The 27,548-nt window shown below is 35.2% G+C and overlaps 3 protein-coding genes across 4 annotated transcripts; 1 reads left to right on the top strand and 2 right to left on the bottom strand.

Moving 5' to 3' along the window:
• Positions 1-1,478: 1,478 nt before the first annotated feature.
• LOC126692656 (NADPH-dependent aldo-keto reductase, chloroplastic-like) lies at positions 1,479-15,066 on the bottom strand. Of its 2 annotated transcripts, none has more exons than XM_050388347.1 (8): positions 14,958-15,066; positions 5,780-5,938; positions 4,316-4,366; positions 3,364-3,440; positions 3,039-3,126; positions 2,667-2,942; positions 2,219-2,467; positions 1,479-1,907 (listed from the first exon to the last, which is right to left on the bottom strand). In XM_050388347.1, the coding sequence occupies exons 2-8, from the start codon at positions 5,897-5,899 to the stop codon at positions 1,821-1,823; spliced, it is 948 nt and encodes a 315-aa protein (XP_050244304.1). In that variant the 5' UTR covers positions 5,900-5,938; positions 14,958-15,066; the 3' UTR covers positions 1,479-1,820. The 2 variants fall into 2 exon arrangements, with proteins under 2 accessions (XP_050244304.1, XP_050244305.1); XM_050388348.1 differs by lacking the exon at positions 14,958-15,066 and adding an exon at positions 6,067-6,083.
• On the bottom strand, positions 10,368-15,074 carry LOC126692655 (NADPH-dependent aldo-keto reductase, chloroplastic-like). Its single transcript, XM_050388346.1, has 8 exons — positions 14,958-15,074; positions 14,671-14,829; positions 13,207-13,257; positions 12,253-12,329; positions 11,928-12,015; positions 11,556-11,831; positions 11,108-11,356; positions 10,368-10,796 (listed from the first exon to the last, which is right to left on the bottom strand). The coding sequence occupies exons 2-8, from the start codon at positions 14,788-14,790 to the stop codon at positions 10,710-10,712; spliced, it is 948 nt and encodes a 315-aa protein (XP_050244303.1). The 5' UTR covers positions 14,791-14,829; positions 14,958-15,074; the 3' UTR covers positions 10,368-10,709.
• Positions 15,075-22,988: 7,914 nt separating this feature from the next.
• Positions 22,989-27,358, top strand: LOC126691124 (uncharacterized). Its single transcript, XM_050386196.1, has 6 exons — positions 22,989-23,299; positions 24,467-25,017; positions 25,132-25,634; positions 25,791-26,446; positions 26,795-26,989; positions 27,346-27,358. The coding sequence occupies exons 1-6, from the start codon at positions 22,989-22,991 to the stop codon at positions 27,356-27,358; spliced, it is 2,229 nt and encodes a 742-aa protein (XP_050242153.1).
• Positions 27,359-27,548: the final 190 nt, after the last annotated feature.

The raw sequence follows: 27,548 nt of genomic DNA, 5'->3' as shown, positions 1-27,548 counted from the left end.
CCAGTTGACTTTGACTTTTGCGTTGACCTTTGACCAAAAGTCCAAATTTTCGGAAGGGCCTACCTTGCTCAGTTTTTCACGTAGATTCCAATTTTGGACTCTTTTTCTTCATTTGAAGCTCTGAAATTGGTCAAGGCATATTCTTCATTGTGGTTTCTTCAAAGGCATTCTTCAAGACATATCCAACGAATCTTCTCATACTTATCCAACCTCAAGCCTTTATCGAGCTTCCGCCTTAAGTTTGAGGAAGGGTGTCAGAGATATATTAGACATATTAGCCCAATGTAATAGGCCCAAGCCCACTCCCGCTTGTACTAGTAATCTAGGGTTTAGTCGCCTATACAAATACATGAATTTTAGTTGTAAGAAATTACTAAAAAATTTGGCACGGAGTATGCCATCACAAAAAACTATCTTAGATTGCATTTGGCACATGAGATAAGCAAGCCATAGTGATGGATCTTGTAGAACTTCCACCAATGTCGATTAAATAGGACAAGAAAATCGGCATGTCATTTGAGAAGCCTATGTTAATTGGCTTTATTTTGTGACAAATTTGTATGTATTTTATTTACATTTTAATGTATCTTTTCAAGACTTAATTGTATTTGAGGTAGATGTACTTAAGCCACATCTTTTGTTTGGAAAGCTGCATTCAGAGTCATCTTGCGACCTCATGTGACTTACACTGCCTGTGAGTGACACATGGCAAAATGTCAAGATTAGAGTGATGATTAGGCAAGTCGAGACCATCTCACAACCAGCCAGGTCACAACAAAGTCGCGAGTTACACAATCATGGTACTCTACTCTCTATACATTTTCTAGCCACTATGGTTATGCTAGCACACACCCTCACCGTTGTTGTGCGTGGCTAGGCCTTCAGATAAGGTCCTTAACAAACCCTAGAACACAAGTTGAATATCCAAAAGGCCACCCTTGTAAGAAAAGAGAGAGCTTTTGGTTTTGAGTAAAACAACTCTACATCTCTTTTCCATTGCTTTCAATCATTGATTGAGTTTTGTATTCCTTCATCTCACCCATACACAATCCCTTGTGAGCTGTGAGTGAAGGTTTTTGAAAACTTGAGAAGCCAGATTCAAAATCCAAATTATTTGGTGGTGTTTCCATTGGTGCTCAATGGAGGTTCTCCAGTAAGCTAGAAAGAGAAAGGGCTCGTAGTAGTCGGCTACTAGCTAGAGCTAGGAGGGCTCAAGTACACTTAGGCTTATGGGCTTGGAGGGTTCATAGTGATTTATACCGCAACTATCTTGTTTAGTGGAGATTTCCGATGATGTGGTCGGGGGAGAGGTTTTAGACTTAAAAAGTACAGTGTAGAGTTCTAATGTTTTATTAGGGTTGCTTTAGCATCTCTCATAATTGATTTTGAAAATTTTGATGTAATTCAAAACAGTAACCGAAACCGGTACTACAAGTTCTTAGTTTAACTCTTCCGCAATAAAAGCAGGCACAACTCACTTCTCAAACTGATATGCTCAGCAAATGCTCTTTTATTAACTTCAAAGTTTGTCTAGCAGAAAGTACAATTGGACTATTTTATTAGTTTAACTTAAAAGTGATTTAGACGTAAAAAGTACAGTTTAGAGTTCTAATGTTTTATTAGGGTTGCTTTAGCATCTCTCAAATTGATATGCTCAGCAAATGCTCTTTTATTAACTTCAAAGTTTATCTAGCAGAAACAATTTGGTCCCAGACTATGGTCAACACCAGTTAGAAAGCATTGAAAATCAAGTACTTTGGATCAAACTGGATAAAGGGAAATTTACTTCACGATGCCTGCAATTAACATCTGATTCTTGCTCACAATTCGCCATCCCAGAGTTCTTCAATTGTCTTGTAGTCACCAAGGGTTTCGTGAACAAATGCAGTACCCTTAATTAGCCTCTCCTGCTTGAATAAATACCAAAACTATAGTCATTTTAACTTAAAGTGAAGCCCTGTTTATTGTTTGTAAACAATTCGCTAATTCTTTTGCACCTAATTTTCAAGAACAATAAAAATGGTTGGCTAATGATCCATAAATCCATCTTACACATCACATTTTGATCAAAGCATTTATCTAAAGAATGGAATAACATAAGATTTAACTCCAAGCATTGCAAAAACCAATGGCAGGAAGTTGTGTGCAATTTTATACTCATAGTGATGCTGTCAAACCAAGATTCAAATGAATATATATACAAGAATAGGGTACTTGCCTGCTCAATTTCAGAAAGTTTTGCAAACAAATCTTCAGGTATAGACCAGTCTAAAACATCAAAATTTTCTTTGATCCTTGCCTCGCTTGTGCTCTTAGGCAGTACACTGTGACCTGTTTGCAGCCCCCAACGAAGAGCCACCTGTGCAGAAGTTTTCCCCAATTTCTCTGCAATTGTAAGGAGAATTGAATTCTTAAGGACCTCGTTCTTGATAAATCCCATACCAGGGGAACCCAATGGTGAATACCCCTGCAAGACAAAAAATTCATCGTCAAGTAATCTGGGAAGTTGTTCAGAAATCACATAAAAATGAAAACAGTATTGTTTTGTTTCTGATGCTCTAGCCATAGTCTATTCTGCATAATTTACTAGCAAAGAGCCTGTTTCCTTTTCTCTTCAAGGCTTCAAGCACAAAACATTATAGACCACTTTATATCCGCATACTTACAGACAAGTGAACTCCTTTAGATTTACAAAATGCATGTAGTTTTGGCTGCTGCCAAATAGGGTGGCACTCCACTTGGTTAACAGCTGGAGGCACGCGTGCAATCTCCAACAGATCCCCAAGCTTCTTTGAAGAGAAATTGCTTACTCCAATAGCTCGAGCCTTGCCAGAATCATAGAGTGCCTCCATTGCTTTCCATGTATTGGGTATGTCAGTTTGTGTAAGATTTTCATGTTTGAAGCCAATGGATCCCTTTTTCATGCTAACTGGCCAGTGCATCTTTAGAAGAAATTAGTACTCTTAGTAATGAAATACATTAGGAAAGTCCGTCAAAGTTTATTTAAATTTTAGCACTCTTAAGTGTGGTATACATACTAGATACAGATCCACATAGTCAAGTTGCAGGTCCTGCAAAGTTTTATCTAATGCCTTTGGTACGTCTTCTGGCAGGTGATCAGTACACCTGCAGATAGTTATAGTTCCAATTAGATAACAAAAACAGCCAATAAAAATTGCAGATTATTATTATTATTGTTACTATTTTGATTAGAAAATTGGGGAAGAGGAGATTTGAACTTTGGACGTCTCCGTTGAAAACATCAAGAGGTGCAAGTTGAGCTACAATGCTTTTGTAGGTAATTTAAATTTTCATTAAAGAAAGCTTAGTAAGGTTTGCAGTCATATAATTTTTAGAACAAACCAGAGTTTGGAGGTGATCCATAAGTCCTCACGCTTGACTAGACCATCATCAAACAGCTTCTTTAAAGCTGACCCTATCTACACGCACCAGAAATTAGGTCATAACATGATTCAGACTTCATAGACAAAATATTAACATTAGTAATGCCTAAAGAACAGTTCTAAAGAGGGATTTAAATATTAGGTTTTTGCATAAAAATTGCCAAGGAGACAGTCTCATAGCCAAATTTTATACCCAAGGACCATATTACCTTACATCAAGTTATCCCACTTATATGATGGATATTTCCTGAGATTATGTTATTTCTTTTTCTTGATATTTATCAGGAAACTAATGAGGAGAACAGATACACATTCTACTTTTTGTTCCTGTAATGGCCACCAAACTTTTGCAATGTGACAATCACTTGATGCCAAATGATAGTAGCACTGAAAATCTGAATCTACCAGCTCCCTACATAATCTAAATAAATAAATAAAAAATTATTTATATTTAACATGATTTATTCAATTACTCAACTAAATTCTAACATTGCCCCACATTTGGGTATGACTAGAAAATATCAGGAGTGAGCTATGCCATGAAGATGAAAGATACAACTATTAACCATTTCTAAATTATTCCAAGGAATATGGTTACTTCTGCTAGGTTTTAGCAATTTCTTAGAAAATCAAGCAGTAAGCTTCACAGACCAAACAGTGACATGAAAGGTGAAATGCACTTTATAGTACCCCTGTAACTTTGGGACAACTGGTTTTCCTTTCATAAACATGTATAAATTTTCATTTCTAATAAATACTTTTTTACCATTGTCATCCTTTTCAAACACATTCTTAAATAAATAAAAAATCACTTGAGGTAGATCTGACCTAAGTTAAATGACTTAACAAAATGTCATGTTATGAAATGGCAACTAAGATGATATACAATATCTGGTCTTATGCAAAATTACCTCCTTCTCATTGTAGTAAAGTTGAGCACAATCAATGTGCCGATATCCAACCTGCATTGAAATATAAAAATCTGTAAGCTAACTGCCCATTAATCATATATAATCTGCAGGTAAGTTACAAAACTCAAACACAAAAAAGAAGTTAAATAAAGTTGAAAAAAAAAAGATACCATATTGTTTTGAGTGTAGATATTAACCATGTAGTACATTTCCCAACTTTGTCTTGTTTTCAATTTGGTCCTTAAAATTCAATTTTGTTCATTTCAACCCTAAACTTATAGTGTTAAATTTCATCTGTCTATCCACTTCCGTTAACTATGCAACCTATTAGGTCCATAGTTCATAGGATTGGCAAATAGTTTACAAAAAGTTAAGTCTTGTATGCTTTTACTTTTTAGAGTACATTTCAAGTTCAAGACTCCTGCCTAGAACAACTCAAGAAGAAGGAACTTTCTGTAATCTTAATACATAACTCGACGCCTGTTGACCGATTGAGACAAGCTCGACACCTATCAATCGATAGAGAATTGCAGATCCCGGTTCTCAATCAGGCCCATTAAATCGTCTAAACTCTTGAATTTCAAGCCCTATTTGCTAGAGTATTAAAGGACTGACAAGGGACATCTAAAATAAGTTTGGAGAGCTATGTTTTTGTAAACCTTGGGTTTTATGACCAAGTTCTAATTCACCATCAACTGAATAAAATCTGAAGATCAAGCAGAAGCTGTTGTATTCAACACATATTGCTGCTGAGAGAAGCTTCAAATCCGGTTAACGTTTTCACTTTATAACCATATTATTGTGTCATTTATTTTCTGCACTTTATCTGTTTGGCAATATTGTTTGTATGACGTGATTAACCAAACCTGAAGTTGCAAATTATAATTGGTTAATTAATTGATGGACATAAAATTGGTTAAAAGATTGCAAATGGGTCTATATTTCCCAACACTACCTTAAAGCCCAAAAATGACGTTTTTAAAAATAAATTTTTTTTTTATTAGCTTCGAAATCTTAAAAAATAATAATAAAAATAAATCTAAAGCCCCAAAAACCATCGATTTTCTGAAACTTCCCACGAATCCATGGTTAAGAATATTTTTTTTAGTCCTATCTCAAATACAGTTTACAATTATATTATATTTTGTAAATAATTAAATTTTGGTTTAACTGTTATTTACTTTGTTACTTAACTAGTTTTAACATTTTCTGAATTAGTTTTGCTTTGAATACTGTTTTTTTGTATGTTTGGTTACTGAACTAAAATTCTGACTTTTTTTTTTTTTTTTGGGGAAATCCAGAGTTTGATCCTATCATGCAATTGCAATGCATGTAACAGCAAGATATATACTTGTACGAGAACAGTATTACCTTATATATGACAATTTTTAATGTAGAAAAAAGTAAATAAATAATATTAAAAAAGAAAAAGAAAAAAAAGAGCCAACAATTTAGAAGCAAAACCTGAATGGCGGTGGTGACAGCACTGCCTACGACACCAGGGCCGGCCTGCCATGTCCCCAACCCAACTGAAGGCATCTTGGCCCCTGTGTTTAACTCAAAGAATCGAATTGCCTTTGCCATTTTCTCACAAAACACACTCTTTAACTCTAGCTAGCTCTGCTGCAATTTATAGGCAAAGCCAAGCAAAATCAATTTCAAACACGGCTCATTTGGAATGAAGAATAGTATGATAAAATAAGAGATGGGCAAGTGAGGTACGGAAGGGGACAAAGAAAAGTCACACGCACCAGAAAGCAGTTGAAACTTATTACAGAATATGAGGTCTTTTTTGCTGTGCAACTGTCTCTTTTTTCAAACTGTAGCTTTCTACAATTTATAAACGTTTGAATATGAAAGCTTGATTCGCTTGAAGCCTTGCAAAGCTGATATATGCGCACACGTCACAATATCGATTCACTCTATTAACTGTATAAAAAGCGGCCATAGCGCTACAGTACTTACTACTGTTCATTTAACGTATTCCACTGTTGATTTACGGTAGAAATTTGATAAGGCACTTTGCTTTTTTTTTAGATTCGAACAGTAGCTAAGGTACAGTGACACTGTAGCTACAGCAGTTACGTTTTTTTTTTTGTCTTCCGTGTTTTTTTTTTTTTTTTTTTTGTGTGGTTATTGTTATTGTTATTGTTATACTGAAACAATAAATTTCACAATATTTTCACAATTATTGAAATGTTAATTTTTTATAAGTCAAAATAAAATAATTGAAAATAAATATTTTGTGAAAATATTATGACACTTATTAGGTAAATGTGCAAAAACTACATACTTTTGGTTCGTTCAACTTCAATCTACAACTTTTTTTTTTTTAAGTCTTCTATTTGTACTTTTTTTTCTTTTAAATATTTATAAGAACCCGCATATATATTGTTATACTGACACAACAAATTTCACAATATTTTCATAATTATTGAGGTGTTAATTTCTTATAAGTCAAAATAAAATAATAAAATATGAAACTGTGACCAACTATAACTGAAAATAAATGTTTTGTAAAAATGTTGTGACACTTGTTGGGTAAATGTGTAAAAACTATAGTATTTTTGGTTTGTTCAATATATACTGTTCATCGCTTTATTTATTTATTTATTTTCCCGGTCATCGATTTGTGCTCTTTTTTCTCTAGTATTTTTGCACTGTTCATACAGCGTTTTTCACTGTTCATCTACAGTTCCATTTTGGTTAGCCACTTTGTCTTTTTTTTTTTTTTTTCAAAGTTTTGAACAGTAGTTACAGTACCAAGCGGCACTGTAGCTACATTTTTTTTTAGTCTTTTGTTTGTACTTTTTTTCTTATATATATTGTTATACTGATACAACAAATTTCATAATATTTTCACAATTATTGAGGTGTCAATTTCTTATAATTCAAAATAAAATAATAAAATATGAAACTGTGACCAATCACGACTGAAAATAAATGTTTTGTGAAAATGTTGTGACACTTGTTAGGTGAATGTGTAAAAGTTACGGTACTTTTGGTTTGTTCAATATGTACTATTTTTTTTTTTCCCAATCATCAATTTGTGCTGTTTTTTCTACTAACTATATAAGAAGAGGCAATGCCTCTACAGTGCCCCTTTTGGTGTAGTGAGCCATTTTCTTTCCCCAAGTTTTGAACAGTTGTTACAGTACCACTTTGGTTTGTTTAAGTGGCACTGTAGCTACAGTAGCTATAGGTTTTTTTTTTTTTGGTACTTTTTTTTCCTTTTAAATATTTATAAGAACCCACATATATATTGTTATACTGATACAACAAATTTCATAATTATTGAAGTGTCAATTTCTTATAAATCAAAATAAAATAATAAAATATGAAACTGTGATCAACTACAACTGAAAATAAATGTTTTGTGAAAATGTTGTGACACTTGTTGGGTGAATGTGTAAAAGTTACAATACTCTTGGTTTGTTCAATATGTACTATTCATATCACTTTCTTTATTTTTATTTTTTCCCAGTCATCGATTTGTGCTCTTTTTCCCTATATATAAAAAGAGCGAATAAGTTCATGAATAGTGTTATGAACAGTATTTTTGGTTTAGTGACTTGCCTTTTTCCTCCTTTTTTTTCCTTCAAGTTCACCAACTTGGTTTGAGCTTTTTTTTTTTTTTTTTTTTTTAAAGGATCTTTATATGTTTACTTTGTACTTTTAATATAAGCTTACATTGTATACACACAAAAGGTAGCAAATATTATATACATTTGTAAAAAAAAAAAAAAAATTGTACAAATTTTGCAAATGTGTACAACATTTACCAATTTTTATGTGTTTACAATATAAATTTACATTGTAAGTCCAATGTGTGTGTGTGTGTATATATATATATATATTAATTATATATAAAAAGAGTGAATGAGAAAAGTTACTGTAATTTTCCTATAGTAGTTATGGTTTGTTTAACTTTCTGGCCTTTTTTTTTTTTTTTTTTTTTTTTTTTTGTGAATGCATAAAGTTATAGTATATTTGCTATATTATTTTTGGTTTGTCCATAATAATTTTCACAACACTTTCATAACAAATCAAATATGGTAAATTGTTATTGGTTTTAATTTAAACTTACCAATGAAACTACTTTTTTGCCCACCAATAACAACTTGTAGTAACCTACTACCTATGATTTGTTGTGAAAATGTCATGGACATAATATTTTTTTGTGTGAAAAATGTTAAGACACTTTATGTTGTCGCAATATTTTCAAAAATGCTGAACTATCAATTCTTTACAAGTTAAAATAAAATACAACAAAATTACAAAGGTATTATAAAAATATTGCGTCATTCTGTTGTGTTTTTAGAAATTTTTTGTTGGTTTAATCAACTTTGTGGAGCCAAAATTCACTATTCCACATCCAATTTTTTTGAGTTGACTTTTTGTATTTTTTTTTCTGTACACACTATTTTAAGTAAAAACACATAGTTTTGCACAAAAAAAAAAAAAAAAAAACGTAGGAAAAAAACATTTTTCATCCTTTATGTTTGGGGTAGTTTACAATTCTTCCTTAGACTTTAAAATTATGCAATTTTTCCCTTAATATTTTGGAAAAGAGCAAATATGTCATATTGTTATTCTCTCAGTTAAATCCTAATGAAAGCTTATGATTCTTAAAATATTTTATTGTGTAATGTCTAAATTACTCTTGCTAAATTTTAACATCCTAAAAATTTTCTTTATGTATTTTGAGTTTTAAATGATAAAAATTCTTAAAAAGATAGAATGATGATATTCAATGACATAAGCCTTTTGTTATTTTTTATTTTTTATTTTTTTTAAATTTCTAAGCAAAACTCAGTTATTTATTGTTGGAAGATGATGATATTCGTTATCATTCTTAGAAATTTTTAAAGAATAGATATATTGTCTTTAGCAAGTAGATACTAAAAAACTATTATAGTTAAATAAATATTTATATGTTAAATAACTACCTTAACTTTGTGGTTGATCAAAATTCTTAAACGAATGAGATTAACTTTTTTCGACATAATTATCAAAATTCTAAAAACTAATGTATCTTTTGATTCATATCTTTGTTTTATAATACAAAGAAAATCTAGAATTGACCTTAATTACTACAGTACTTTTTTTTTCCATGGCAAGCACGTGCCATGCAAGTGCTGCCCTAACTAGTTATACTATTAAATTAGTTTATACGGTGCATGCTAGTGACATGAAAAATCTCACAACTCGGCACGTGATGAGTTGTGAGTGGTGGAGATGTAGACCCATCATTTGACCACCACCATTCACAACTCATTACGTGACAAATTGTGGGATATTTTTAGACATGGCAAAACAGGTTAGAATTTTCTGACCCGACCCATAAAATACCTGACCCAAACCCGATCATGGTACTCTACTCTCTATACATTTTCTAGCCACTATGGTTATGCTAGCACACACCCTCACTGTTGTTGTGCGTGGCTAGGCCTTCAGATAAGGTCCTTAACAAACCCTAGAACACAAGTTGAATATCCAAAAGGCCACCCTTGTAAGAAAAGAGAGAGCTTTTGGTTTTGAGTAAAACAACTCTACATCTCTTTTCCATTTCTTTCAATCATTGATTGAGTTTTTGTATTCCTTCATCTCACCCATACACAATCCCCTGTGAGCTGTGAGTGAAGGTTTTTGAAAACTTGAGAAGCCAGATTCAAAATCCAAATTATTTGGTGGTGTTTCCATTGGTGCTTCAATGGAGGTTCTCCAGTAAGCTAGAAAGAGAAAGGGCTCGTAGTAGTCGGTTGCTAGCTAGAGCTAGGAGGGCTCAAGTACACTTAGGCTTATGGGCTTGGAAGGTTCATAGTGATTTATACCGCAACTATCTTGTTTAGTGGAGATTTCCGATGATGTGGTCGGGGGAGAGGTTTTAGACGTAAAAAGTACAGTGTAGAGTTCTAATGTTTTATTAGGGTTGCTTTAGCATCTCTCATAATTGATTTTGAAAATTTTGATGTAATTCAAAACAGTAACCGAAACTGGTACTACAAGTTCTTAGTTTAACTCTTCCGCAATAAAAGCAGGCACAACTCACTTCTCAAACTGATATGCTCAGCAAATGCTCTTTTATTAACTTCAAAGTTTATCCAGCAGAAAGTACAATTGGACTATTTTATTAGTTTAACTTAAAAGTGATTTAGACGTAAAAAGTACAGTTTAGAGTTCTAATGTTTTATTAGGGTTGCTTTAGCATCTCTCAAACTGATATGCTCAGCAAATGCTCTTTTATTAACTTCAAAGTTTATCTAACAGAAACAATTTGGTCCCAGACTATGGTCAACACCAGTTAGAAAGCATTGAAAATCAAGTACTTTGGATCAAACTGGATAAAAGGAAATTTACTTCACGATGCCTGCAATTAACATCTGATGCTTGCTCACAATTCGCCATCCCAGAGTTCTTCAATTGTCTTGTAGTCACCAAGGGTTTCGTGAACAAATTCAGTAGCCTTAATTAGCCTCTCCTGCTTGAATAAATACCAAAACTATAGTCATTTTAACTTAAAGTGAAGCCCTGTTTATTGTTTGTAAACAATTCGCTAATTCTTTTGCACCTAATTTTCAAGAACAATAAAAATGGTTGGCTAATGATCCATAAATCCATCTTACACATCACATTTTGATCAAAGCATTTATCTAAAGAATGGAATAACATAAGATTTAACTCCAAGCATTGCAAAAACCAATGGCAGGAAGTTGTGTGCAATTTTATACTCATAGTGATGCTGTCAAACCAAGATTCAAATGAATATATATACAAGAATAGGGTACTTGCCTGCTCAATTTCAGAAAGTTTTGCAAACAAATCTTCAGGTATAGACCAGTCTAAAACATCAAAATTTTCTTTGATCCTTGCCTCGCTTGTGCTCTTAGGCAGTACACTGTGACCTGTTTGCAGCCCCCAACGAAGAGCCACCTGTGCAGAAGTTTTCCCCAATTTCTCTGCAATTGTAAGGAGAATTGAATTCTTAAGGACCTCGTTCTTGATAAATCCCATACCAGGGGAACCCAATGGTGAATACCCCTGCAAGACAAAAAATTCATCGTCAAGTAATCTGGGAAGTTGTTCAGAAATCACATAAAAATGAAAACAGTATTGTTTTGTTTCTGATGCTCTAGCCATAGTCTATTCTGCATAATTTACTAGCAAAGAGCCTGTTTCCTTTTCTCTTCAAGGCTTCAAGCACAAAACATTATAGACCACTTTATATCCGCATACTTACAGACAAGTGAACTCCTTTAGATTTACAAAATGCATGTAGTTTTGGCTGCTGCCAAATAGGGTGGCACTCCACTTGGTTAACAGCTGGAGGCACGCGTGCAATCTCCAACAGATCCCCAAGCTTCTTTGAAGAGAAATTGCTTACTCCAATAGCTCGAGCCTTGCCAGAATCATAGAGTGCCTCCATTGCTTTCCATGTACTGGGTATGTCAGTTCGTGTAAGATTTTCATGTTTGAAGCCAATGGATCCCTTTTTCATGCTAACTGGCCAGTGCATCTTTAGAAGAAATTAGCACTCTTAGTAATGAAATACATTAGGAAAGTCCGTCAAAGTTTATTTAAATTTTAGCACTCTTAAGTGTGGTATACATACTAGATACAGATCCACATAGTCAAGTTGCAGGTCCTGCAAAGTTTTATCTAATGCCTTTGGTACGTCTTCTGGCAGGTGATCAGTACACCTGCAGATAGTTGCAGTTCCAATTAGATAACAAAAACAGCCAATAAAAATTGCAGATTATTATTATTATTGTTACTATTTTGATTAGAAAATTGGGGAAGGGGAGATTTGAACTTTGGACGTCTCCGTTGAAAACATCAAGAGGTGCAAATTGAGCTACAATGCTTTTGTAGGTAATTTAAATTTTCATTAAAGAAAGCTTAGTAAGGTTTGCAGTCATATAATTTTTAGAACAAACCAGAGTTTGGAGGTGATCCATAAGTCCTCACGCTTGACTAGACCATCATCAAACAGCTTCTTTAAAGCTGACCCTATCTACACGCACCAGAAATTAGGTCATAACATGATTCAGACTTCATAGACAAAATATTAACATTAGTAATGCCTAAAGAACAGTTCTAAAGATGGATTTAAATATTAGGTTTTTGCATAAAAATTGCCAAGGAGACAGTCACATAGCCAAATTTTATACCCAAGGACCATATTACCTTACATCAAGTTATCCCACTTATATGGTGGATATTTCCTGACATTATGTTATTTCTTTTTCTTGATATTTATCAGGAAACTAATGAGGAGAACAGATACACATTCTACTTTTTGTTCCTGTAATGGCTACCAAACTTTTTCAATGTGACAATCACTTGATGCCAAATGATAGTAGCACTGAAAATCTGAATCTACCAGCTCCCTACATAATCTAAATAAATAAATAAAAATTATTTATATTTAACACGATTTATTAAATTACTCGCAACTAAATTCTAACATTGCCCCACATTTGGGTATGACTTAGAAAATATCAGGAGTGAGCTATGCCATGAAGATGAAAGATACAACTATTAACCATTTCTAAATTATTCCAAGGAATATGGTTACTTCTGCTAGGTTTTAGCAATTTCTTAGAAAATCAAGCAGTAAGCTTCACAGACCAAACAGTGACATGAAAGGTGAAATGCACTTTATAGTACCCCTGCAACTTTGGGACAACTGGTTTTCCTTTCATAAACATGTATAAATTTTCAATTCTAATAAATACTTTTTTACCATTGTCATCCTTTTCAAACACATTCTTAAATAAATAAAAAATCACTTGAGGTAGATCTGACCTAAGTTAAATGACTTAACAAAATGTCATGATATGAAATGGCAACTAAGATGATATACAATATCTGGTCTTATGCAAAATTACCTCCTTCTCATTGTGGTAAAGTTGAGCACAATCAATGTGCCGATATCCAACCTGCATTGAAATATAAAAATCTGTAAGCTAACTGCCCATTAATCATATATAATCTGCAGGTAAGTTACAAAACTCAAACACAAAAAAGAAGTTAAATAAAGTTGAAAAAAAAAAGATACCATATTGTTTTGAGTGTAGACATTAACCATGTAGTACATTTCCCAACTTTGTCTTGTTTTCAATTTGGTCCTTAAAATTCAATTTTGTTCATTTCAACCCTAAACTTATAGTGTTAAATTTCACCTGTCTATCCACTTCCGTTAACTATGCAACCTATTAGGTCCATAGTTCATAGGATTGGCAAATAGTTTACAAAAAGTTAAGTCTTGTATGTTTTTACTTTTTAGAGTACATTTCAAGTTCAAGACTCGTGCCTAGAACAACTCAAGAAGAAGGAACTTTCTGTAATCTTAATACATAACTCGACGCCTGTTGACCGATTGAGACAAGCTCGACACCTGTCAATCGATAGAGAATTGCAGATCCCGGTTCTCAATCAGGCCCATTAAATCGTCTAAACTCTTGAATTTCAAGCCCTATTTGCTAGAGTATTAAAGGACTGACTAGGGACATCTAAAATAAGTTTGGAGAGCTATGTTTTTGTAAACCTTGGGTTTTATGACCAAGTTCTAATTCACCATCAACTGAATAAAATCTGAAGATCAAGCAGAAGCTGTTGTATTCAACACATATTGCTGCTGAGAGAAGCTTCAAATCCGGTTAACGTTTTCACTTTATAACCATATTGTTGTGTCATTTATTTTCTGCACTTTATCTGTTTGGCAATATTGTTTGTATGACGTGATTAACCAAACCTGAAGTTGCAAATTATAATTGGTTAATTAATTGATGGACATAAAATTGGTTAAAAGATTGCAAATGGGTCTATATTTCCCAACACTACCTTAAAGCCTAAAAATGACGTTTTTAAAAATAATTTTTTTTTTATTAGCTTCGAAATCTTAAAAAATAATAATAAAAATAAATCTAAAGCCCCAAAAACCATCGATTTTCTGAAACTTCCCACGAATCCATGGTTAAGAATATTTTTTTTAGTCCTATCTCAAATACAGTTTACAATTATATTATATTTTGTAAATAATTAAATTTTGGTTTAACTGTTATTTACTTTGTTACTTAACTAGTTTTAACATTTTCTGAATTAGTTTTGCTTTGAATACTGTTTTTTTGTATGTTTGGTTACTGAACTAAAATTCTGACTTTTTTTTTTTTTTTTTGGGGAAATCCAGAGTTTGATCCTATCATGCAATTGCAATGCATGTAACAGCAAGATATATACTTATACGAGAACAGTATTACCTTATATATGACAATTTTTAATGTAGAAAAAAGTAAATAAATAATATTAAAAAAAGAAAAGAAAAAAAAGAGCCAACAATTTAGAAGCAAAACCTGAATGGCGGTGGTGACAGCACTGCCTACGACACCAGGGCCGGCCTGCCATGTCCCCAACCCAACTGAAGGCATCTTGGCCCCTGTGTTTAACTCAAAGAATCGAATTGCCTTTGCCATTTTCTCACAAAACACACTCTTTAACTCTAGCTAGCTCTGCTGCAATTTATAGGCAAAGCCAAGCAAAATCAATTTCAAACACGGCTCATTTGGAATGAAGAATAGTATGATAAAATAAGAGATGGGCAAGTGAGGTACGGAAGGGGACAAAGAAAAGTCACACGCACCAGAAAGCAGTTGAAACTTATTACAGAATGGGAGGTCTTTTTTGCTGTGCAACTGTCTCTTTTTTCGAACTGTAGCTTTCTACACTTTATAAACGTTTGAATATGAAAGCTTGATTCGCTTGAAGCCTTGCAAAGCTGATATATGCGCACACGTCACAATATCTATTCACTCTATTAACTGTATAAAAAGCGGCCATACCGCTACAGTACTTATTACTGTTCATTTAACGTATTCCACTGTTGATTTGCGGTAGAAATTTGATAAGGCACTTTGCTTTTTTTTTTTTTTTTTTAGTTTCGAACAGTAGCTAAGGTACAGTGGCACTGTAGCTACAGTAGTTACGGTTTTTTTGTCTTCCGATTTTTTTTTTTTTTTTTTTTTTTTTTTAGTAGTTATTGTTATTGTTATACTGAAACAATAAATTTCACAATATTTTCACAATTACTGAAATATTAATTTTTTATAAGTCCAAATAAAATAATTGAAAATAAATATTTTGTAAAAATATTATGACACTTATTAGGTAAATGTGTAAAAGCTACATACTTTTGGTTCGTTCAATCTACAACTTTTTTTTTTTTTAAATATTTATAAGAACCCGCATATATATTGTTATACTGACACAACAAATTTCACAATATTTTCATAATTATTGAGGTGTTAATTTCTTATAAGTCAAAATAAAATAATAAAATATGAAACTATGACCAACTATAACTGAAAATAAATGTTTTGTAAAAATGTTGTAACACTTGTTGGGTAAATGTGTAAAAACTATAGTATTTTTGGTTTGTTCAATATATACTGTTCATCGCTTTATTTATTTATTTATTTTCCCAGTCATCGATTTGTGCTCTTTTTTCTCTAGTATTTTTGCACTGTTCATACAACATTTTTCACTGTTCATCTACAGTTCCATTTTGGTTAGCCACTTTGTCTTTTTTTTTTTTTTTCAAAGTTTTGAACAGTAGTTACAGTACCAAGCGGCACTGCAGCTACATTTTTTTTTAGTCTTCTGTTTGTACTTTTTTTCTTATATATATTGTTATACTGATACAACAAATTTCACAATATTTTCACAATTATTGAGGTGTCAATTTCTTATAAGTCAAAATAAAATAATAAAATATGAAACTGTGATCAACCACGACTGAAAATAAATTGTGGGGCCCAATAATTTATGGGCCCGGCCCGCTTGCCCATGAGGGTCCACAGGCCCAAGCCGAAGAAGGCCATGGCCCAAGCTCAAAATAAGAAGCACAAAATGGCCCGGAGATACAACCGAGGATAGCTTAGTCCTCGGCAGATCCAAAGTCTCATTGATGAAAGTGGTATACGAGCAAACTTTAAAGATCAGAAAATATCTCAGGGAAGTTGTCCTTAATACCCTTCATTGATAAGACTCTACACCTAACAGAACCTGATTCTTAGGCTTTATTAACCATTCCCAACAATTCCGGGATTAGACTGACGGGACAAATAGCAGTCCTAAAAAAAAAAAGTTGACCCTACACGTGGACGAGGGACAGCGAACGTAGGCTAGTATAAAAGAGAAGATAAACTAATCAGAAAAGGACCCCATCTGACTTCCTGGGAAAACCTCCAGGGATGAGAATGACCGGATAATATATGTACACCATCACGAAAAACTCACCGCCGGGAAACCGGAGAAAAACATTAGTGCTCCTCGGACATGATCCGAGGAGTCCAATCCCTCAAGTTACAAAGTTGTAGGGCTTGGATATCCATGCTGAAGCCTTTTCTTATCTGAGTTTCCCTAAAGTCCGGTTTGGACCAACGCCCTGTGACAAAACGCTAGCCTTTCAAGCCCACTCTCTACAAATCTTATTGTGAGGGATCCTTCACGTGCGAGCCCAACGTCATTGTTGGGCCGTTTGAGAATCGTGTCCTTACATAAATGTTTTGTGAAAATGTTGTGACACTTGTTACGTGAATGTGTAAAAGTTACAGTACTTTTGGTTTGTTCAATATGTACTCTTTTTTTTTTTTCCCAATCATCAATTTGTGCTATTTTTTCTACTAACTATATAAGAAGAGGCAATGCCTCTACAGTGCCCCTTTTGGTGTAGTGAGCCATTTTCTTTCCCCAAGTTTTGAACAGTTGTTACAGTACCACTTTGGTTTGTTTAAGTGGCACTGTAGCTACAGTAGCTATAGGTTTTTTTTTTTTTTGGTACTTTTTTTTCCTTTTAAATATTTATAAGAACCCACATATATATTGTTATACTGATACAACAAATTTCATAATTATTGAAATGTCAATTTCTTATAAATCAAAATAAAATAATAAAATATGAAACTGTGATCAACTACAACTGAAAATAAATGTTGTGTGAAAATGTTGTGACACTTGTTGGGTGAATGTGTAAAAGTTACAGTACTCTTGGTTTGTTCAATATGTACTATTCATCACTTTCTATATTTTTATTTTTTCCCAGTCATCGATTTGTGCTCTTTTTCCCTATATATAAAAAGAGCGAATAAGTTAATGAATAGTGTTATGAACAGTATTTTTGGTTTAGTGACTTGCCTTTTTCCTCATTTTTTTTCCTTTAAGTTCACCAACTTGGTTTGAGCTTTTTTTTTTTTTTTTTTTTTTTTTTTTTTTTTTTTTTTTTTTAAAGGATCTTTATATGTTTACTTTATACTTGTAATATAAGCTTACATTGTATACACACAAAAAGTAGCAAATATTATATACATTTGCAAAAAAAAAAATTGTACAAATTTTGCAAATGTGTACAACATTTACCAATTTTTATGTGTTTACAATATAAATTTACATTGTAAGTCCAATGTGTGTGTATATATATATATATATATTAATTATATATAAAAAGAGTGAATGAGAAAAGTTACTGTAATTTTCCTATAGTAGTTATGGTTTGTTTAACTTTCTGGCCCTTTTTTTTTTTTTTTTTTTTTTTTTTTTTTGTGGATGCATAAAGTTATAGTATATTTGCTATATTATTTTTGGTTTGTCCATAATAATTTTCACAACACTTTCATAACAAATCAAATATGGTAAATTGTTATTGGTTTTAATTTAAACTTACCAATGAAACTACTTTTTTGCCCACCAATAACAACTTGTAGTAACCTACTACCTATGATTTGTTGTGAAAATGTCATGGACATAATATTTTTTTGTGTGAAAAATGTTAAGACACTTTATGTTGTCGCAATATTTTCAAAAATGCTGAACTATCAATTCTTTACAAGTTAAAATAAAATATAACAAAATTACAAAGGTATTATAAAAATATTGCGTCATTCTGTTGTGTTTTTAGAAATTTTTTGTTGGTTTAATCAACTTTGTTGAGCCAAAATTCACTATTCCACATACAATTTTTTTGAGTTAACTTTTTGTATATATTTTTTTTTTCTGTACACACTATTTTAAGTAAAAACACATAGTTTTGCACAAAAAAAAAAAAAAAAAAAAAAAAAAACTTAGGAAAAAAACATTTTTCATCCTTTATGTTTGGGGTAGTTTACAATTCTTCCTTAAACTTTAAAATTATGCAAGTTTTCCCTTAATATTTTGGAAAAGAGCAAATATGTCATATTGTTATTCTCTCAGTTAAATCCTAATGAAAGCTTATGATTCTTAAAATATTTTATTGTGTAATGTCTAAATTACTCTTGCTAAATTTTAACATCCTAAAAATTTTCTTTATGTATTTTGAGTTTTAAATGATAAAAATTCTTAAAAAGATAGAATGATGATATTCAATGACATAAGCCTTTTGTTATTTTTTATTTTTTATTTTTTTTAAATTTCTAAGCAAAACTCAGTTATTTATTGTTGGAAGATGATGATATTCGTTATCATTCTTAGAAATTTTTAGAGAATAGATATATTGTCTTTAGCAAGTAGGTACTAAAAAACTATTATAGTTAAATAAATATTTATATGTTAAATAACTACCTTAACTTTGTGGTTGATCAAAATTCTTAAACGAATGAGATTAACTTTTTTCGACATAATTATCAAAATTCTAAAAACTAATGTATCTTTTGATTCATATCTTTGTTTTATAATACAAATAAAATCTAGAATTGACCTTAATTACTACAGTACTTTTTTTTTCCATGGCAAGCACGTGCCATGCAAGTGCTGCCCTAACTAGTTATACTATTAAATTAGTTTATACGGTGCATGCTAGTGACATGAAAAATCTCACAACTCGGCACGTGATGAGTTGTGAGTGGTGGAGATGTAGACCCATCATTTGACCACCACCATTCACAACTCATTACGTGACAAATTGTGGGATATTTTTAGTCATGGCAAAACGGGTCAGAATTTTCTGACTCGACCCATAAAATACCTGACCCAAACCCGATTTTTTGACTCGAAACTAAAACGGGTTGACCCGTGACCCGACCTGTGTTTTGTACTGGTCAACCCGACTCGACTCGACTCGAACCCGAACCCGAACCCGAACCATTTTTTAAAACTTTTTTTTTTTGGTAAAAAAAAAATTAAAACAATATTGGCTTAATTGTTTTTTGTGAGCTTTAAGGAAATAATTGGAACATTTACATAACTGCATGCAAATTAATTGAAAGATAAATAGTTGAGCATTCTGTAATGAGTAAAAATTTTTAGATATCAAATAGCAAAGTACATGCCAAGATAATCTTGTTACAGTAGAGTCAAAAACATAGATTTAAAATTGTAGACTTGTGAGAAATATTCACAAGTGTGAAAATAGTGAAGCCAAAGTATCAAATTAGCATAAATTATGAATGCTTAGACCCATTTTTTAACAATTTATGTTTAAAATGAACGGCTTTTCAAAATATATTATTGATATTTCTTAGAGTGTGTTGCTTAACAATGATATGATATTCATAAAAGAGACCATGTAGAAATAAGTAAACAATCAAACTTTAATGTATGTTTCAAATTGAATAGAGTGCCAACCACAATTGATAATAGATTATAAAATTAATTTTCAAGATTATAAATTTCTTATATGTTTTTTTTTTTTTTTTTTGGGTCAAATGAGTTATCCAATAAGTCATTTGTAATTTTGTTTTATATTTTGGGATGTTGAAATTGTGTAGAAATAAAACTTGTGTATTACTTATCTTTGTGTTATTTTGTTTTAGATAGCAATGTTACGACTTGTATAATTTTAAAATTATTGAATAAGTATTAATAAGTTTAACTGAGTTCATTCTTGATATAAGTGGTGAATTCAAAATAATGCATTTTATATCAAGTAATTTGTTGCATGACTTTCCAAATGACAAATACATGTTGTTTTCTTTATAATATATATATATATATATATTCATGTGAAAAATATGGGTCAACCCGATTGACCCGAACCCATTTTTAACCCGCTTAAGATGACTCGTTTTTGACCTGTAACTTGTTTGACCCCTAACCCGATTGACCCAACCTGCCCGTTTTGCCATGTCTAGATATTTTGTGTCTCTAGCATTTTCAGTTTAATAAAAACTAGTATGTTTTCAATGAGCTGACCATGCCAAATATTAAAAATTCAGGCTTGTTCAATTAATTTTATTGTGAACACAAGCCGAGCTGGAGATTACATATTCAAGTTTGGTTCATTTTCTTGTCCAACAATCTCAAACTTGTTTACAAGTTATTTGATTAACTTATTCTTTCTTCATATATAGTAAAATAATGATTAACTTCTTACCACTTCACAAATCTATGAATTTTATTATGAACGAATTGTTTATACTATCAATACACTACAAATACAAATAATTTTATAAAAATATAATTTCATAAATAGTTAAATTGAGCTTGCATGTTCAAAAGTTTGGTTACAAACACATTATTATGTTTGAAGTTTGAGCTTGACTTATTTAATAGTCAAGCCTAAACTTGTTTTTGAGCTCGGCATGCTTGCTATATGAACAAAAGAACATTAACAAGCTCTTTCTTGAGCCGACCTCTAGTTATTCATAAATAATTTGGTTCATTTATAATCCTACTCCTCAAACATGCTTTACCTAAGTAGAAGTTGTGTCAAGAGGAAATTTTCAAGGACAAAATGTCCATGTTACCTTCTTTGGGCTTTCCTCAATCCTGATCTTTCGATCAATATGGTGCAAACAAGATTTGAGAGCAATTTGGTTTTATGAGAATTTCCTTTTTATGCAATTAAGAGAATTTTCTTTCTATGCAAATCTAAAAAAAATACCTAGAATCACACAAGTAAAACAAGGGACAAATCTCAGTTAATAAATAAATAAATAAAAGAGAGAGAATTTTTTTTTTTTTTTTTTTTTAATGTTGATATTCACTTTTTTGCAAATATGTACTGATGGTGTCACAGAATCCCCAAACCCATAACTCGTCCATATGTCTCGTCCAACGAAAGAAGCAACAATAGGCGGAGAGAATTGCAACCGTACCAGCGACCCTCGTCCGTATATGGACGGGCTTAATACCTCAAGATCTACTCGTCATTTATGGACGACAAGCCTTCCAAGATGATCTCGTCCGTCTTTCATTAAAAGTGGACGAGATCATCCTGGAGGTCTCGTCCATCCTCATTATGGATGGACTAAAAGTGGACGAGATCATCCTGGAGGTCTCGTCCATCCTCATTATGGATGGACTAAACGTGGACGAGCTACTTATGAAGGTCTCGTCCATCTTCATTATGGATGGACGAGTTCATCGGCCCGTTCGACCTAAGTAACTTCCACAGCGGTTACTCCCAATTCTCCGGACTCCTCGACACTGGGAACGGTTACCAAATAGATAACCGTTCCACACACTATATAAGACTTCTTCGATGAAGGAAAAAGGTATTCAGACACTTTCTTACTTTTAAGAGAACACTTCTTCGTTACGGAGAGTTCCAAATAACTAACTTGATCATCGGAGGATTTTTGGCCGGTCGACACCGGTCCCCTCTGATTCTGTGTCTTTGGTATTACAGGAGATAGCCCGAAGATCAACGTTCAAGTCTTATCAACCCACTGATAACCAAGGAATCATCAGTTGGCGCCGTCTGTGGGGACGATTGTTTCACAATTTGTTTCTTCGTGACAAAGGGTTGATGGTTCGGACTAGATCACGGGCTACTAGCCCAGGCCATCAGGGTAGCAGCAACCCGCATCGCGATCGCCAGTCTGCGCCGGTCATGCAGTCATCTGCCCAACAAGCACAATCTATGGCAGACGCTATGGCGGAGTTGACTCGCCAAAACCAAGAATTGCGAATGGAGATTAATATGAGGAGGCAAACACAAGAAGAACGTGAAGGAAGACAAACAGATAGTCACGGTGGAAGAGAGAACACCGAAGTTGGAAGTCAGTTCAGAGGCACCACTTCACGAACGGTACCATACTTGAAGGAAGAAATGGACCAAATGAAGAGAGTTATGGAGGAAATGAAGGAGAATATGAAAAAGGCGAATCCGATAGAAGACTTGGTTCACAGGACAGATTCTCCCTTTACGGCTTCCATCAACGGTCACCCACTACCATCAAAGTTCAAGTTGCCTTCTCTGGATTCATATGATGGAACACGTGACCCGTTTGATCATATAGCCACTTTCAAAACCACCATGCATCTTCAAGGAGTGCCTGATGAAATAATGTGTAGGGCCTTCCCAACCACCCTTAAGGGTTCGGCGCGAGTTTGGTTTAGCAAACTACCTCCGAATTCGGTGAGTTCTTTTGAAGAGTTGAGCAAGTTATTTGTTAACAATTTCATTGGAGGACAAAGGCATAAGCGTTCCTCGTCCAGTTTGTTGACAATAGAGCAGGGAGAGAACGAAAGCCTTCGGTCATTTATCACCCGTTTTAACAGAGAAGCTCTCAGTGTGGACGAAGCAGATGATAAGCTTCTACTGGCAGCCTTCCACAATGGGGTGAATTCAGATCTGTTTATACACAAGCTCTATGAAAAAGAGCCCCAGTCCATGGCCGAACTCGTCCATTCGGCTCAGAATTTTATGAATGCAGAAGATGCAATCATTGCTAAGAAGAGGAAGAGGTCCGAGAGAATGGACGCAAATCCCAGTCGTCAGCATGAGCAAGGTACTCGTCCAAAGAAGGGACGGATGGAGGAAAGGAGAGATCGAGAAAGTAAGAAGCCAGGCCCTCCAGTACGGAACCAGCAGTATACCCCTTTAAACGCCCCACTTGAGCAAGTCCTTATGCAAATCAAGGATGATCCTTCCTTGAAGTGGCCAGAGAAGATGAAGGGTGATCCCAATAAGCGCAACAGGAACAAGTATTGTCGCTTCCATAGGGATCATGGTCATGACACGGACGAGTGTTTTGACTTGAAGCAGCAAATTGAAAATCTCATAAGGCAAGGGAAGTTAAGGGGTTTCCTTGGACGAGACCAGAGGGACGAGAAACAGAAGGGAAAGATGGAAGATTCATCGCGACCACCACTCGGGGAGATAAGAGTCATCATTGGAGGAAGTACAACTGGCCAGTCGTCCAAGTCCAAGAAAGCATACTTGAAAGTAGTACAGAGCGTCCAACTTTCTGGACGATCACCAATAGCAAGATCCACGGACGAGCGGGCAATCACTTTTACGGACGAGGACGCCGACAGAATTCATCACCCTCATGATGATGCCCTCGTCATCTCTTTACTAATTGCAAACTACACAACCAGAAGAGTGCTTGTGGACAATGGAAGCTCAGCAGACATTTTGTATTATCCAGCCTTTCAGCAGATGAGATTAGGACGAGACCAGCTCCGTCCAGTGAACTCCCCCCTAGTAGGCTTTGGGGGGATGAAGGTGCAACCAGTGGGTACCATTTCCCTATCCGTGGTAGTGAGGGCATATCCACAACAGATTACCAAGGATGTGAACTTCCTTGTGGTAGATTGTCCATCCTCTTACAATGCCATCATTGGGAGGCCAACTTTGAATAGTTGGAAAGCTGTTACCTCTACTTACCACTTATCAGTCAAGTTTCCAACAGAACACGGAGTAGGACGGGTACAAGGTGACCAACTGGCAGCAAGAGAGTGTTACTTGGCCATGCTGGCCATGGATGAACAAGTTCAAGCAATGAACATTGAAGAAAAGAGGGTTGTAGCAGAACCTACTGAAGCATTGGAAGATATTTCCTTGGATGAAGATAACCCTGAGAGGTGTACCAGGGTGGGAGCAGATTTAGAAGAGAAGATTAAGACAGACCTCGTCCAGTTTTTGAAGAAAAACATCGACGTGTTTGCGTGGAGTCACGAGGATATGCCGGGTATAGACCCTAGTGTCATTACCCACCGTTTAAATGTATGTCCTTCCTCCAAGCCTGTGCGGCAAAAGAAGAGGGTGTTTGCCCCTGAGAGAGATAATGCAATCAAGGACGAGGTTCAAAAGCTGACGGTAGCAAAGTTCATTCGGGAGGTGTACTACCCGGATTGGTTGGCCAATGTAGTAATGGTCAAAAAAGCGAATGGCAAGTGGAGAATGTGCGTGGACTTCACTGATCTGAACAAGGCTTGCCCAAAGGACAGCTATCCGTTACCGCGCATTGACCAGTTAGTAGACTCAACTGCAGGCCACAAATTGCTTAGCTTCATGGATGCCTTTTCAGGATATAATCAGATAAGAATGGACGAGGCTGATCAAGAGAAGACATCTTTTGTCACCAGTCAAGGCTTATTCTGCTATAAAGTGATGCCGTTTGGTTTAAAGAATGCAGGGGCGACATACCAGAGGTTGGTCAACCATATGTTCCGTCCGCAGATTGGGCGGAATGTGGAAGTCTATGTAGATGACATGCTGGTGAAAAGCCAGGACGAAGGAAGACATCTAGACGACCTGCAGGAGACATTTGAGACGTTGAGGCAGTATCACATGAAGCTGAATCCTAGCAAATGTGCGTTTGGAGTATCGTCAGGGAAATTCCTTGGCTTTATGGTATCCCATAGGGGAATTGAAGCGAATCCAGATAAAATTCATGCAATACTGGACATGAAGCCACCGCAAAATACCAAGGAAATTCAATCCCTCACTGGACGAGTCGCTGCGCTTAACAGATTTGTCTCTAAGGCTACTGACAAATGTTTGCCATTTTTTAAGGTTCTCAAAAAAGCATTTGAATGGACCGACGACTGTCAGAGAGCTTTCGAAGATTTGAAGGTATACCTTACCATGGCACCGCTACTGAGTCCATCAGTGGAAGGAGAGGAACTATATTTGTACCTAGCGGTAACCCCACATGCAGTGAGCTCAGCATTGATAAGAGAGGAAGATAAAGTACAAAGACCTGTGTATTATACAAGCAAGGCATTGAAAGGAGCGGAAGGACGATATCCACAAATGGAGAAGTTGGCCTTCGCACTAATCACAGCTTCAAGGAAGCTGAGGCATTATTTCCAAGCACATGTCATTAATGTTATGACAGATCATCCTCTCAAAAAGGCAATGAATAGACTGGATGCTGCAGGACGATTAATCCAGTGGGCTGTGGAGCTAAGTGAGTTTGATATCAGATATCAACCAAGGCATGCCATAAAAGCTCAAGCCCTAGCAGATTTTATTGCAGAGTTTACCCCAAGTCATAACGAGGCAGAGGACAGCAAGAGATGGATCGTCCACGTGGATGGTTCGTCTACACGGCATGCAGGAGGAATTGGTGTGGTCCTGCAGTCCCCAGAGGGAGACAAGCTGAAACATAAAGTCCGTCTACAATACCAAACGACAAACAATGAAGCCGAATATGAAGCCCTCCTCAAAGGGCTAGAATTGGCGAAGTCCGTGGAAGCCAAGTCCATACGTGTCATGGGAGATTCCCAACTGATCATGGGGCAAGTGAATGGGATGTATGAAGCGAAGGAAGGACGAATGAAGAAATACCTTGGTAGGGTGATGCGCCTTGTGAAAAGGTTTGAAAAAGCTGACTTCGTTCAAATCCCCAGGGAGGAGAACGTGGAAGCTGATACTATAGCAAAAGAGGCCTCAGCAGATGAATCATTAGAGAAGTCAGATGAAGTTCAGTATATGCCAAGTATAGATGCCCAGGAAGTACAGCAGGTAGATAACAAAGAAGATTGGATGACTCCCATTATATCATATTTGAAAGATGGACGACTACCAGAAGAAAAGGACGAAGCCAGAAAGGTGAGGGTGAGATCAGCTAGATACGTCCTTATGAATGAAGTGCTATACAAGAGAGGTTTCTCTCAACCTTACCTTAGGTGCCTAGCTCCAGACGAAGCAAACTACGTGCTGAGAGAAGTTCACGAAGGGGCCTGTGGCAATCACTCAGGAGCCAGATCACTTGTCCACAAGATCGTCCGTGCAGGATATTACTGGCCGAACATGCAAGCTGATGCAAAAGCATATGTTAAAGTCTGCGACCAATGCCAGCGATTTAGCAATGTCCCCAGGCAACCGTCGGAATACCTCACCCCAATGGTAGCACCGTGGCCCTTCGCACAATGGGGATTGGATATCTTGGGTCCCTTCCCTTTGGGAGTAAGGCAGATGAAGTTTTTAGTTGTGGGCATCGATTACTTCACCAAATGGGTGGAGGCAGAACCGTTGGCAAATATCACACAACAGAATGTTAAAAACTTCGTGTGGAAGAACATTGTTTGCAGATTTGGAGTGCCGAGGGTATTGGTGTCTGACAACGGACGGCAATTTGACAATGCACTCTTCAAGGACTTTTGCTTACACTTTGGAATTCAGAACCATTACTCCTCACCTGCACACCCCCAAGCCAACGGCCAAGCTGAAGTAGCAAACCGATCCTTGTTGAAAATCATCAAAACTCGGCTTGAGGGGGCAAAGGGAATATGGCCAGATGAATTACCAGGAGTTTTATGGGCATACAGGACCACTGTGAGGACCCCTACAGGGGAGACTCCTTTCAAGTTGGCCTATGGAAGCGATGCAGTCATACCTGCAGAAGTGCATATGGCTAATCACAGGGTGATGACGTATCAAGACAAGGATAATGAGGACCAGCTTCGTCTGAACCTCGATCTAATAGACGAGGTAAGGGCAAACGCAGAATACAGGGCAGCAAAGTATAAGAACCTCATGGCTAAGCAGTATGATGCGATGGTGAAGCCTAGGCGTTTCCATATAGGAGATCTCGTCCTGAGAAAGGTCTCTTTGTCAACCAAGAACCCAGCACATGGGAAGTTGGGCCCAAACTGGGAAGGACCCTATAGAATAATCAACTGTAAAAGGCAAGGATCCTACTACCTGGAGGCCCTGGACGGGAGAAAATTGGAACATCCTTGGAATGTGGAGCACTTGAGGAGGTACTACCAGTAAGAGTGAACCTATGGACGAGACTTGGGTCTTATCTGTCTACTAGCGTACTATTATGAGTGATGCTGTTTGATACTACTATGTTTGGTATTGTTTGTGTGTGAAGTTTGAAACTATGATTTACTTTTTATAGTTGTGTTGTGGTTATGGACGAAGTCATGAAGTATGTATTTATTAAATAAAAAGGCATCAGTGTGCATATGCCTTGTCTGTAAACAATATTTATGTTATGTACAAAATGTTGTGTGAATTCTCCATGATATTATCGTCCAATTCAATCCTCAAGAGGGTTGAAAAATCCAAGACGAA

The sequence above is a fragment of the Quercus robur genome, chromosome 7 (assembly GCF_932294415.1).
Source record: "Quercus robur chromosome 7, dhQueRobu3.1, whole genome shotgun sequence".
In the NCBI taxonomy this organism is placed as follows: Eukaryota; Viridiplantae; Streptophyta; class Magnoliopsida; order Fagales; family Fagaceae; genus Quercus; species Quercus robur.
Note: the sequence above shows the minus strand (reverse complement) of the source record. Positions and strands in the feature narration are given on the sequence as shown.